The sequence below is a fragment of the Procambarus clarkii genome, chromosome 38 (genome assembly GCF_040958095.1).
Source record: "Procambarus clarkii isolate CNS0578487 chromosome 38, FALCON_Pclarkii_2.0, whole genome shotgun sequence".
NCBI classification, from domain to species: domain Eukaryota; kingdom Metazoa; phylum Arthropoda; class Malacostraca; order Decapoda; family Cambaridae; genus Procambarus; species Procambarus clarkii.
This window is the reverse complement of record NC_091187.1, coordinates 40,946,468-40,959,179: the sequence shown is the minus strand read 5'-3', so window position 1 is coordinate 40,959,179 and position 12,712 is coordinate 40,946,468. Positions and strand designations below refer to the sequence as shown.

The 12,712-nt window shown below is 51.9% G+C and overlaps 1 protein-coding gene across 1 annotated transcript in view; it reads left to right on the top strand.

Annotated features, from left to right (window-relative positions):
- The window catches only part of LOC123751450 (uncharacterized), a 115,009-nt gene that overhangs the window by 81,014 nt on the left and 21,283 nt on the right, over window positions 1-12,712 (top strand). Inside the window, exons 2-4 of the mRNA XM_069337920.1 lie at window positions 5,263-5,333; window positions 10,345-11,016; window positions 11,349-11,495. Coding sequence (XP_069194021.1) covers window positions 5,328-5,333; window positions 10,345-11,016; window positions 11,349-11,495 — 825 coding nt within the window. The 5' untranslated portion in view covers window positions 5,263-5,327. The remainder of the gene's footprint in view (window positions 1-5,262; window positions 5,334-10,344; window positions 11,017-11,348; window positions 11,496-12,712) is intronic.

Genomic DNA, 12,712 nt, shown 5'->3' with positions numbered 1-12,712 from the left:
CCACTCCTGCCCTCCTTACTCCTGCCCACCCTCCTACTCCTGCCCACCCTCCTACTCCTGCCCACCCTCCTTACTCCTGCCCACCCTCCTTACTCCTGCCCACCCTCCTTACTCCTGACCACCCTTCTTACTCCTGCCCACCCTCCTTGCTCCTGCCCACCCTCCTTACTCCTGCCCACCCTCTTTATTCCTGCCCACCCTCCTTACTCCTGCCCACCCTCCTTACTACTGCCCACCCTCCTTACTCCTGCCCACCCTCCTTACTCCTGCCCACCCTCTTTACTCCTGCCCACCCTCCTTACTCCTGCCCACCCTCCTTACTCCTGCCCACCCTCCTTACTCCTACCCACCCTCCTTACTCCTGCCCGCCCTCCTTACTCCTGCCCACCCTCCTTACTCCTGCCCTCCCTCTTTATTCCTACCCACCCTCCTTACTCCTGCCCACCCTCCTTACTCCTGCCCACCCTCCTTACTCCTGCCCTTACTCCTGCCCACCCTCTTTATTCCTGCCCACCCTCCTTACTCCTGCCCACCCTCCTTACTCCTGCCCTTACTCCTGCCCACCCTCCTTACTCCTGCCCACCCTCCTTACTCCTGCCCACCCTCCTTACTCCTGCCCACCCTCCATACTCCTGCCCACCCTCCTTACTCCTGCCCACCCTCTTTATTCCTGCCCACCCTCCTTACTCCTGCCCACCCTCCTTACTCCTGCCCACCCTCCTAACTCCTGCCCACCCTCCTTACTCCTGCCCACCCTCCTTACTCCTGCCCACCCTCCTTACTCCTGCCCACCCTCCATACTCCTGCCCACCCTCCTTTCTCCTGCCCACCCTCTTTATTCCTGCCCACCCTCCTTACTCCTGCCCACCCTCCTTACTCCTGACCACCCTTCTTACTCCTGCCCACCCTCCTTGCTCCTGCCCACCCTCCTTACTCCTGCCCACCCTCCATACTCCTGCCCACCCTCCTTTCTCCTGCCCACCCTCTTTATTCCTGCCCACCCTCCTTACTCCTGCCCACCCTCCTTACTCCTGACCACCCTTCTTACTCCTGCCCACCCTCCTTGCTCCTGCCCACCCTCCTTACTCCTGCCCACCCTCTTTATTCCTGCCCACCCTCCTTACTCCTGCCCACCCTCCTTACTACTGCCCACCCTCCTTACTCCTGCCCACCCTCCTTACTCCTGCCCACCCTCCTTACTCCTGCCCACCCTCCTTACTCCTGCCCACCCTCCTTACTCCTGCCCACCCTCCATACTCCTGCCCACCCTCCTTACTCCTGCCACCCTCTTTATTCCTGCCCACCCTCTTTATTCCTGCCCACCCTCCTTACTCCTGCCCACCCTTCTTACTCCTGCCCACCCTCCTTACTCCTGCCCACCCTCCTTACTCCTGCCCACCCTCCTTACTCCTGCCCACCCTCCTTACTCCTGCCCACCCTTCTTACTCCTGCCCACCCTCCTTGCTCCTGCCCACCCTCCTTGCTCCTGCCCACCCTCCTTACTCCTGCCCACCCTCCTTACTCCTGCCCACCCTCCTTACTCCTGCCCACCCTCCTTACTCCTGCCCACCTTCCTTACTCCTGCCCACCCTCCATACTCCTGCCCACCCTCCTTACTCCTGCCCACCCTCCATACTCCTGCCCACCCTCCTTACTCCTGCCACCCTCTTTATTCCTGCCCACCCTCTTTATTCCTGCCCACCCTCCTTACTCCTGCCCACCCTTCTTACTCCTGCCCACCCTCCTTACTCCTGCCCACCCTCCTTACTCCTGCCCACCCTCCTTACTCCTGCCCACCCTCCTTACTCCTGCCCACCCTTCTTACTCCTGCCCACCCTCCTTGCTCCTGCCCACCCTCCTTGCTCCTGCCCACCCTCCTTACTCCTGCCCACCCTCCTTACTCCTGCCCACCCTCCTTACTCCTGCCCACCCTCCATACTCCTGCCCACCCTCCTTACTCCTGCCCACCCTCTTTATTTCTGCCCACCCTCCTTACTCCTGCCCACCCTCCTTACTACTGCCCACCCTCCTTACTCCTACCCACCCTCCTTACTCCTGCCCGCCCTCCTTACTCCTGCCCACCCTCCTTACTCCTGCCCTCCCTCTTTATTCCTGCCCACCCTCCTTACTCCTGCCCACCCTCCTTACTCCTGCCCACCCTCCTTACTCCTGCCCTTACTCCTGCCCACCCTCTTTATTCCTGCCCACCCTCCTTACTCCTGCCCACCCTCCTTACTCCTGCCCACCCTCCTTACTCCTGCCCTTACTCCTGCCCACCCTCCTTGCTCCTGCCCACCCTCCTTACTCCTGCCCACCCTCCTTACTCCTGCCCACCCTCCTTACTCCTGCCCACCCTCCATACTCCTGCCCACCCTCCTTACTCCTGCCCACCCTCTTTATTCCTGCCCACCCTCCTTACTCCTGCCCACCCTCCTTACTCCTGACCACCCTTCTTACTCCTGCCCACCCTCCTTGCTCCTGCCCACCCTCCTTACTCCTGCCCACCCTCTTTATTCCTGCCCACCCTCCTTACTCCTGCCCACCCTCCTTACTACTGCCCACCCTCCTTACTCCTGCCCACCCTCCTTACTCCTGCCCACCCTCTTTACTCCTGCCCACCCTCCTTACTCCTGCCCACCCTCCTTACTCCTGCCCACCCTCCTTACTCCTACCCACCCTCCTTACTCCTGCCCGCCCTCCTTACTCCTGCCCACCCTCCTTACTCCTGCCCTCCCTCTTTATTCCTACCCACCCTCCTTACTCCTGCCCACCCTCCTTACTCCTGCCCACCCTCCTTACTCCTGCCCTTACTCCTGCCCACCCTCTTTATTCCTGCCCACCCTCCTTACTCCTGCCCACCCTCCTTACTCCTGCCCTTACTCCTGCCCACCCTCCTTACTCCTGCCCACCCTCCTTACTCCTGCCCACCCTCCTTACTCCTGCCCACCCTCCATACTCCTGCCCACCCTCCTTACTCCTGCCCACCCTCTTTATTCCTGCCCACCCTCCTTACTCCTGCCCACCCTCCTTACTCCTGCCCACCCTCCTTACTCCTGCCCACCCTCCTTACTCCTGCCCACCCTCCTTACTCCTGCCCACCCTCCTTACTCCTGCCCACCCTCCATACTCCTGCCCACCCTCCTTTCTCCTGCCCACCCTCTTTATTCCTGCCCACCCTCCTTACTCCTGCCCACCCTCCTTACTCCTGACCACCCTTCTTACTCCTGCCCACCCTCCTTGCTCCTGCCCACCCTCCTTACTCCTGCCCACCCTCCATACTCCTGCCCACCCTCCTTTCTCCTGCCCACCCTCTTTATTCCTGCCCACCCTCCTTACTCCTGCCCACCCTCCTTACTCCTGACCACCCTTCTTACTCCTGCCCACCCTCCTTGCTCCTGCCCACCCTCCTTACTCCTGCCCACCCTCTTTATTCCTGCCCACCCTCCTTACTCCTGCCCACCCTCCTTACTACTGCCCACCCTCCTTACTCCTGCCCACCCTCCTTACTCCTGCCCACCCTCCTTACTCCTGCCCACCCTCCTTACTCCTGCCCACCCTCCATACTCCTGCCCACCCTCCTTACTCCTGCCACCCTCTTTATTCCTGCCCACCCTCTTTATTCCTGCCCACCCTCCTTACTCCTGCCCACCCTTCTTACTCCTGCCCACCCTCCTTACTCCTGCCCACCCTCCTTACTCCTGCCCACCCTCCTTACTCCTGCCCACCCTCCTTACTCCTGCCCACCCTTCTTACTCCTGCCCACCCTCCTTGCTCCTGCCCACCCTCCTTGCTCCTGCCCACCCTCCTTACTCCTGCCCACCCTCCTTACTCCTGCCCACCCTCCTTACTCCTGCCCACCCTCCTTACTCCTGCCCACCTTCCTTACTCCTGCCCACCCTCCATACTCCTGCCCACCCTCCTTACTCCTGCCCACCCTCTTTATTCCTGCCCACCCTCCTTACTCCTGCCCACCCTCCTTACTCCTGCCCACCCTTTTTACTCCTGCCCACCCTCCTTGCTCCTGCCCACCCTCCTTACTCCTGCCCACCCTCCTTACTCCTGCCCACCCTCCTTACTCCTGCCCACCCTCCTTACTCCTGCCCACCCTCCTTACTCCTGCCCACCCTCCTTACTCCTGCCCACCCTTCTTACTCCTGCCCACCCTCCTTGCTCCTGCCTACCCTCCTTGCTCCTGCCCACCCTCCTTACTCCTGCCCACCCTCCTTACTCCTGCCCACCCTCCTTACTCCTGCCCACCCTCCTTACTCCTGCCCACCCTCCATACTCCTGCCCACCCTCCTTACTCCTGCCCACCCTCTTTATTCCTGCCCACCCTCCTTACTCCTGCCCACCCTCCTTACTCCTGCCCACCCTTCTTACTCCTGCCCACCCTCCTTGCTCCTGCCCACCCTCCTTGCTCCTGCCCACCCTCCTTACTCCTGCCCACCCTCCTTACTCCTGCCCACCCTCCTTACTCCTGCCCACCCTCCTTACTCCTGCCCACCCTCCTTACTCCTGCCCACCCTCCATACTCCTGCCCACCCTCCTTACTCCTGTCCACCCTCTTTATTCCTGCCCACCCTCCTTACTCCTGCCCACCCTCCTTACTCCTGCCCTTACTCCTGCCCACCCTCCTTACTCGTGCCCTTACTCTTGCCCACCCTCCTTACTCCTGCCCACCCTCCTTGCTCCTGCCTACCCTCCTTACTCCTGCCCACCCTCCATACTCCTGCCCACCCTCCTTACTCCTGCCTACCCTGCTTACTCCTGCCCACCCTCCTTACTCCTGCCCACCCTCCTTACTCCTGCCCACCCTCCTTACTCCTGCCCACCCTCCTTACTCCTGCCCACCCTCTTTACTCCTGCCCACCCTCCTTACTCCTGCCCACCTTCCATACTCCTGCCCACCCTCCTTACTCCTGCCCACCCTCTTTACTCCTGCCCACCCTCCTTACTCCTGTGCACCCTCCTTACTCCTGCCCACCTTCCTTATTCCTGCCCACCCTCCTTACTCCTGCCCACCCTCCTTACTCCTGCCCACCCTCCTTACTCCTGCCCACCCTCCTTACTCCGGCCCACCCCCCTTACTCCTGCCCACCCTCCTTACTCCGGCCCACCCCCCTTACTCCTGCCCACCCACCTTACTTTTGCTCAAAGCACAATACCTAAAAAAAATTATTAAATTTTTCAAAAAATTTACTATGTTTTGGTGGGAAAAATTTAGTCATAGGAACCTTAAATTTGTTTTATTTTGCCTAATAGGTAATACTGCTTCCAGTCTCTGCTCGGCTACCCAGGACGATAGCAAACACAACTTCTGCCCATTAATGATGGTAAGGACAAATTTATTCTTACTGTACTACCAGTGTGTGTGTGTGTGTATCATGATATTGTCATTAACTAGTGATGGTAAGTATATTTTTTATGTTGTCATTAACTAGTGATGCTGAGCGTATTAACCCTTTAAGTGCGCAACACATCATATGATGGGTTGAGTGACTTGCAGTAACTTGCGCTTTACATCATATGATGCATTGGAGTACCGCGCAAGATTTAAAAGGCCCCGCGGGGTAGAGCGGGCTCCCATACGCTGCTTAGGGGCTATAGTAAACAGACGCCATTTTGTAAAAAAAATCCAGCTCACGCTACCATCGTGAGGGAGGCATCAGTTACCCAGCAGCCACCATGTCGAGCGCACGGCCGAACACTTCCCGGGCGCGCACCACGCAATCACTCGCCCAAGAGCAAATAACCAGTGAATTATTTTCTGATGGTGAGGAAAGTGATTTTGATAACTGATATTGATAAAGACTACACACAATTGACCGATGATAGTAGCACTGACAGTGAAAATGAGATACAGCCGCCTCCCATGGCGAGGCCTATATGCTCACCCATGCCGCCTCGCCCAGTGTCTACTCCAATTCACCCTCGACCACACAGTTCATGTGCTTATTTAGAATCTGAGGATATTTTCGGTGATGAGTCAGAGGAAAGTGACTCTTTTTCTGGTTTTAGTGAAGTGGAATCAGAACATAGTGTTACCGAGCCTGGTGCCAGTACCTGTGGTGTTACTGGGCGAGAATTTGTCGCATCAGCAGCGTCTCGCCCAGCCAAGCGCCACCGCATGGAACAACATGAGGCACCAAGAGTAGTGTAGTGATGGTGATGTTCTCGGGTAGTGTACTCACCTAGTTGTGCTTGCGGGGGTTGAGCACTGGCTCTTTGGTCCCGCCTCTCAACTGTCAATCAACAGGTGTACAGGTTCCTGAGCCTATTGGGCTCTATCATATCTACACTTGAAACTGTGTATGGAGTCAGCCTCCACCACATCACTTCCTAATGCATTCCATTTGTCAACCACTCTGACACTAAAAAAGTTCTTTCTAATATATCTGGCTCATTTGGGCACTCAGTGTCCACCTGTGTCCCCTAGTGCGTGTGCCCCTTGTGTTAAACAGCCTGTCTTTATCAACCCTGTCGATTCCCTTGAGAATCTTGAATGTGGTGACCATGTCCCCCCCTAACTCTTCTGTCTTCGAACGAAGTGAGGTTTAATTCCCGTAGTCTCTCCTTGTAGCTCATACCTCTCAGCTCGGGTACTAGTCTGGTGGCAAACCTTTGAACCTTTTCCATTTTAGTCTTATGCTTGACTAGATGTGGACTCCATGCTGGAGCCGCATACTCCAGGATTGGTCTGACATAAGTGGTATATAATGTTCTGAAAGATTCCTTACACAAGTTTCTAAAGGCCGTTCTTATGTTAGCCAACCTGGCATATGCTGCTGATGTTATCCTCTTGATATGAGCTTCAGGGGACAGGTCTGGTGTGATATCAACCCCCAGGTCTTTCTCTCTGACTCTTGAAGTATTTCATCTCCCAAATGGTACCTTGTATCTGGTCTCCTGCTTCCTACCCCTATCTTTATTACATTACATTTGCTTGGGTTAAACTCTAACAGCCATTTGTTTGACCATTCCTGCAGCTTGTCCAGGTCTTCTTGAAGTCTCAAGCTGTCCTCCTCTGTCTTAATCCTTCTCATAATTTTGGCGTCGTCAGCAAACATTGAGAGGAATGAGTCTATACCCTCTGGGAGATCATTTACGTATATCAGAAACAGGATAGGTCCAAGTACAGAGCCCTGTGGGACTCCACTGGTGACTTCACGCCAGTCTGAGGTCTCACCCCTCACTGTAACTCTCTGCTTCCTATTGTTTAGGTACTCCCTTATCCACTGGAGCGCCCTACCAGTTACTCCTGCCTGTTTCTCCAGCTTATGCATCAACCTTTTATGGGGTACTGTGTAGTGTGGTGATGTTCACGTGCTTCCACCTTATGTGCACGTAGCGGCCGTACTGTGCGTAGACGGGCTTCAGCTCCTGGTCCACTGTGTACATCACTTCCTCGCCGTCGTGCCCCTGTTGCGTCTTGCAGGACATCAGGTGTACTAGTGTGGAGTGATGGTGCTGGTTTTATTCCTCGAATTCCTGCCTTTGACAATAAAGATGGGATTACCGAGTTTTTCCCTGATAATGGAGAGGATATGAGTGAATTTTACACTCATATCCAATTTTATTTTACAGCATTCTATGATGAGCCGCTCATGGAATATATTGTACACCAAACGAACCTTCATGCAGCTCATCTCATTAGAAGAGAGATAACAGAATTTTCACGATTGCAACATTGGAAAACCACCAATGTAGGTGAAATGTATGTGTTTTTAGCAATATGTATGTTGATGAAGCACTGTGTCAAACACGCTATCACAGATTACTGGAGCAAAGATCTGACTATTTCAAGACCTTTCTTAGGGAAATATATATCCTGAGATAGGTTTCAGATACTCCTCAGGTGTCTGCATTTTGCAAGTAATGAGGACCGGACAGAGGATGATAGACTTTGGCGAGTGATGCACTATATGAATGAAATGATTGATAAGTTCAGAGATTTTTACGTACCAGCACAGAAGCTGGTGATTGACGAATCCTTTGTGCTTTTCAAAGGATATGTTTCATTCAAGCAGTATATTCCCTCCAAACGAAACAGATTTGGATTGAAATTCTTTGTACTGTGTGACTGTGAAACAGGATACGTGTTACACATGATTCTGTATTCAGCTAGCGATGTAAACATTCCCGGTAACGACGAACATGGTTTCTCCGGTAGTGTGAAGTCACTGATGGCACCATGGATGAACAAGGGCCACATCTTATACACAGATAATTACTATACACGTCCATTGCTAAGTTTTTGGTTGAAAATAGAACTGTATTGGTTGGCACAGTAAAGGCACGAAGGAGGGAAATGCCAGTGTTTGATGGTAGACTTGCAGTTGGTGAGTGCCAGCTACAGAAATGTGATCAAATACTCTCAGTTCGGTGGAAAGACAAGAGAGAAGTGAACATGCTGACAACCGTTCATGAGGGTACAATGGTGAACAGTGGCAAGGTGAACTGTGTAACGAAAGAACCAATATATAAGCCAGATTGTGTTCTTGACTATAATATCAACATGCGTTTGATTGATAAGGCTGACATGATGATTGGCACTATCGAGTGTGTGCGGAAAACATTGAAATGGACGAAAAAAGTGTTTTTCCATCATGTTGACATGAGCATGTTGACCTGCTATAATATGTATCTGGTGAAAACTGGACGTAAACCTAGTTTCCGTGCGTTTACTTTTACACTTGCAACACAGTTATTAGCAAAGTTTGGTAAAGATGTCCCTGGCATGCAAAGACCAATCATGAACCCAGTGTTGCAGCATTCTGCAACACCCAGGCTCGCTCACATGGAGGCCTTTCAGCAACACAGACTAAAACATTTGTCACCAGCTGGAAAGCATGCAATAGGCCAACGTGAATGCCTAGTATGTAAAACAACAAAAAGGAAAGTACAGAAACGTAAAGTGGTGCAAACATGGTGTGAAGCGTGTACAGTCCCATTGTGTGCTGTCGACTGCTTCAACGACTACCACTCTCTCCAAGAATTCTAAATGTGCAATAATAGTGCAAAAACCTGTACATAGTGCGTGCTTGTGTACATATAATAATGAACATTGTGATTACATAATATAATGGCGTAATGGAAAACATTTGTGTGCACATGTGTATACTCGATGTATGTAACATTTATTGACAATGACTGTGATGTAACATTATGTGCAACACAAGTAGTGACTAATATTGCTAATAAAATAGGCCTAAACACTGTAAATAATGCCGCGAAAATAAATTCGTGGCAACTCTGGCTGCTTGAAGACCGCGCGTGACGCCTCTGGGACACACCGTGCATGAGCGATCTTGCAGTGTGTGACGTCATCGTTCATCTTGTCGGCTCAATTACGTCGTCGGTAAGTTCAATGGAATTTTTTTTCTCTCGTGGCCAGGGAACATGGCTTAACAGGTTAGGAAGAAAAATAATTTTTTTTTTTATTTTGGTATGCGCCTGTGGGTGACAAATGCTAAATAGCCTGGAGCCACACAAGAGTTAATCTTGGTGTTTTCATCACCCAGTAATGGTGAGTGTATTCATCATATTGGCATTATCCAGTGATGTGGATTGTATTAGTCATAGTATTATTAACCAGTTTTGTTGAGTGTATTAACCCTCTGAAATGCATTAGTGCCTAATTTCGCTCGATCAAGGGGTGCGCATAACACCTTAACCACTGCACTGTGCCAAACGACAAATGTTTTTTGCCAATAACTGTCCCCACCGACAAAAGTTTTTTTTTCGTACACGGTCAAAACACGCTCGCGGTAGGTTGGATACAAAATGAACTCTTGGGACCTCCAGCGAGAGGCAGCTTCCTTTGAAAAAAAATTCCCAGAATGCCCTAGGGCTGCTGGCTGGGTTAGTATTGAGTGAGTAACCATGGGGTGGTGCACGCGCCTCTGGCTCCCAAACACTTGTCCGACGCAGTGTTGAAAGATCGCTCTCTGTCGGTGAAATTCAGACCTTATAGCTTGAAGAACATAAGGGTCATGATATTGATGAAGCTAGGCGCAATAAGAACCTAACACAAAGGTCGGATGCAAGTGATACCGCACCTATTAGGATGATACAGGATGATATATATACCGCACCTATTAGGATGATATAATATTATAATATAAACATATCCCATACTCTGGGATATGTTTATAAAAAATATTGACCTTGCTGTGGATATGTTAATCTGTCAGTAATATTAACTAACTCTAATATTAACTCTAGAATAGCTAATACAAATAATGTATGTAAATATTACGTAACTTGTATTAGTAAATAAAGTACTGTAATATTACTTTTTTTGTTGTAAATACATCTAGCTTAACCAAATATTCTTTTCCACAGGATAACAAGCCAGAGGAATGTTCAGTGTGTTATAACGATTATGACGACAATCAGCTACGGCCTCGCACATTGCCGTGCGGCCACACATTCTGCTCCCAGTGTATTGACAATGCTATCAAGAATGGTCAGCTGACTTGCCCCAGCTGCCGTGTCCAGCACGCTGCCACAGCTGCTACTCAGTTCCCAATTAGCTATGCTGTGGAGGCTTTAGTTAGGAAACTCAAAAATATCCAGCAAACACAAGAGAAAACTGTACCCGCAAAAAAGAAGTTTCGTTCCATGTTGCAGGAGCAGAAGAGCAGCATTAGCAGCCTCATTAAAAGCTGTGAAGAGGTACTGTCCCAGCTGGGGGAGTACCGGGGGCAGCTGGGGGACTGGAAGACTCACCACCTCCAGCTCCAGGACAGACTCTATGCTCTGGTAGAGCAGAACAAGTCAGCAATAAAGCTCTTGGAACTGGAGGATACCAGTGTGGTGGATATGACAACACATGGAGAGGAAGGGAAAACTCAGCTGCAGGCCATGCTGGGAAGCCTCGACACAGTCAACACCCTACAGGAGGTTGGCACAACCATAGACACAGCTGATGGGTGTAGCATGAAGGTAGAAGATTGGCTCAAGAAGTGCCAGACACTCTTCCCAGATGTCAAGACTGTCCACACCTCAGTAAAGGTACGCTGCTGAAGGTCACATTGTTCTCACCCAACTGTGTGTAGTATTGCCTCTATATAAAAACTTTTGACATGGAGACACATCATGATGAGAGCAAACTTTATATATAAGAAGATTTTTGCTCTAACACCTGAAACATTTTTATTAATAAAGTCAACTGTCATCTTGGTGTGTCTCTACACTGTGGTCAGTATAGAGACACAACATTACTTATAGTTTTCAGTTACTTTACTCAGAGCCTGATGCTTCATTATAGTCCAGTGACTTTACTCAGAGCCTGATGCTTCATTATAGTCCAGGTTCCACATTAATGTTTGTGTTGGTAATGACAGGTGCAGGAGACCATCAGGGAGGCCCTGGAGATGATGACCACAGAGACAGGTGCCACAGCTGACCCCGTACACCTGGGAGACTCAGCCTCCAGCATCATGAATAAAGTTCAGGAAATCACTGGAGAGATCCCCCAGAAGCAATTAACAGTAAGTTTTTTATTTTCTCTCATAGGTCATATCACAAGATATTGAGTTGCGTTTTGAGGAGAGGAAGCCTGTTCTTAGGTTTATCGAGGTTCCGCAAGGTCAACTACTGACTTTGCTTAATATACAATTTACAATAGTTTCCTACCTCTGGGATAAATATTTACTGGTAGGTGAACAGGCGGAACAGGTGAAAGGAAACGTGAACCATTTCTGTCCTGCATGGTGATTGAACCTGTGATCCTCTATTGAACCCGGGATCCTTGCCCCCTCACAGAGGCACAGAGAGCGGGTGACACTCTACCAAGTGGAGTGGTGGAGTGTCACTACTCTCCATCTTACCGGGAAAACATTCAGGAAGACAGTGAACCAAAATAGACCACTGCTGGCTTCGAAGAGACTGATGCCTTGTAACTGCCAACAAACTAATAAAAAATGCCAGCACCAACCACCTGCCAGTAGAGGGGGGGCTGGAGCTCCTGGTCCAGCACCAACCCTCTGCCAGTAGAAGGGGGCCGGAGCTACAGGTCCAGCACCATCTTCCCCTGCCAGTAGAGGGTTGCTGCAGCTACAGGTCTGGCAGCAACCCCCTGCCAGTAGAGGTGGGCTGGAGCTACAGGTCCAGCACCAACCCCCTGCTGGTAGAGGGGGGCTGGAGCTACAGGCCCAGCACCAACCCCCCTGCCAGTAGAGGTTGGCTGGAGCTACAGGTCCAGTACCAACCCCCTGCCAGTAGACAGGGAGGGGGGGTTAGAGCTACAGGTCCAGCACCAACCCCCTGCCAGTAGAGAGGAGGGGGTTGGAGCTACAGGTCCAGCACAAACCCCCTGCCAGTAGAGGTAGGCTGGAGCTGTAGATCGATAGGTCCAGCACCAACCCCATGCCAGTAGAGGGGGGAGGCTGGAGCTACAGATCTAGCACCAACCCCCTTCCAGTAGAGAGGAGCGGGTTGGAGCTACAGGTCCAGCACAAACCCCCTGCCAGTAGAGGTAGGCTGGAGCTACAGGTCCAGTACCAACACTCTGCCATTAAAGGGCGGGCTGGAGCTACAGGTCCAGCACCAACCCCCTGCCAGTAGAGGTGGGCTGGGGCTACACGTCCAGCGCCAACCCCCTGCCAGTAGAAGGGGGCTGGAGCTCCAGGTCCAGCACCAACCCCCTTCCAGTAGAGGGGGGGCTGGAGCTACAGGTCCAGCACCAACCCCCTGCCAGTAGAGGGGG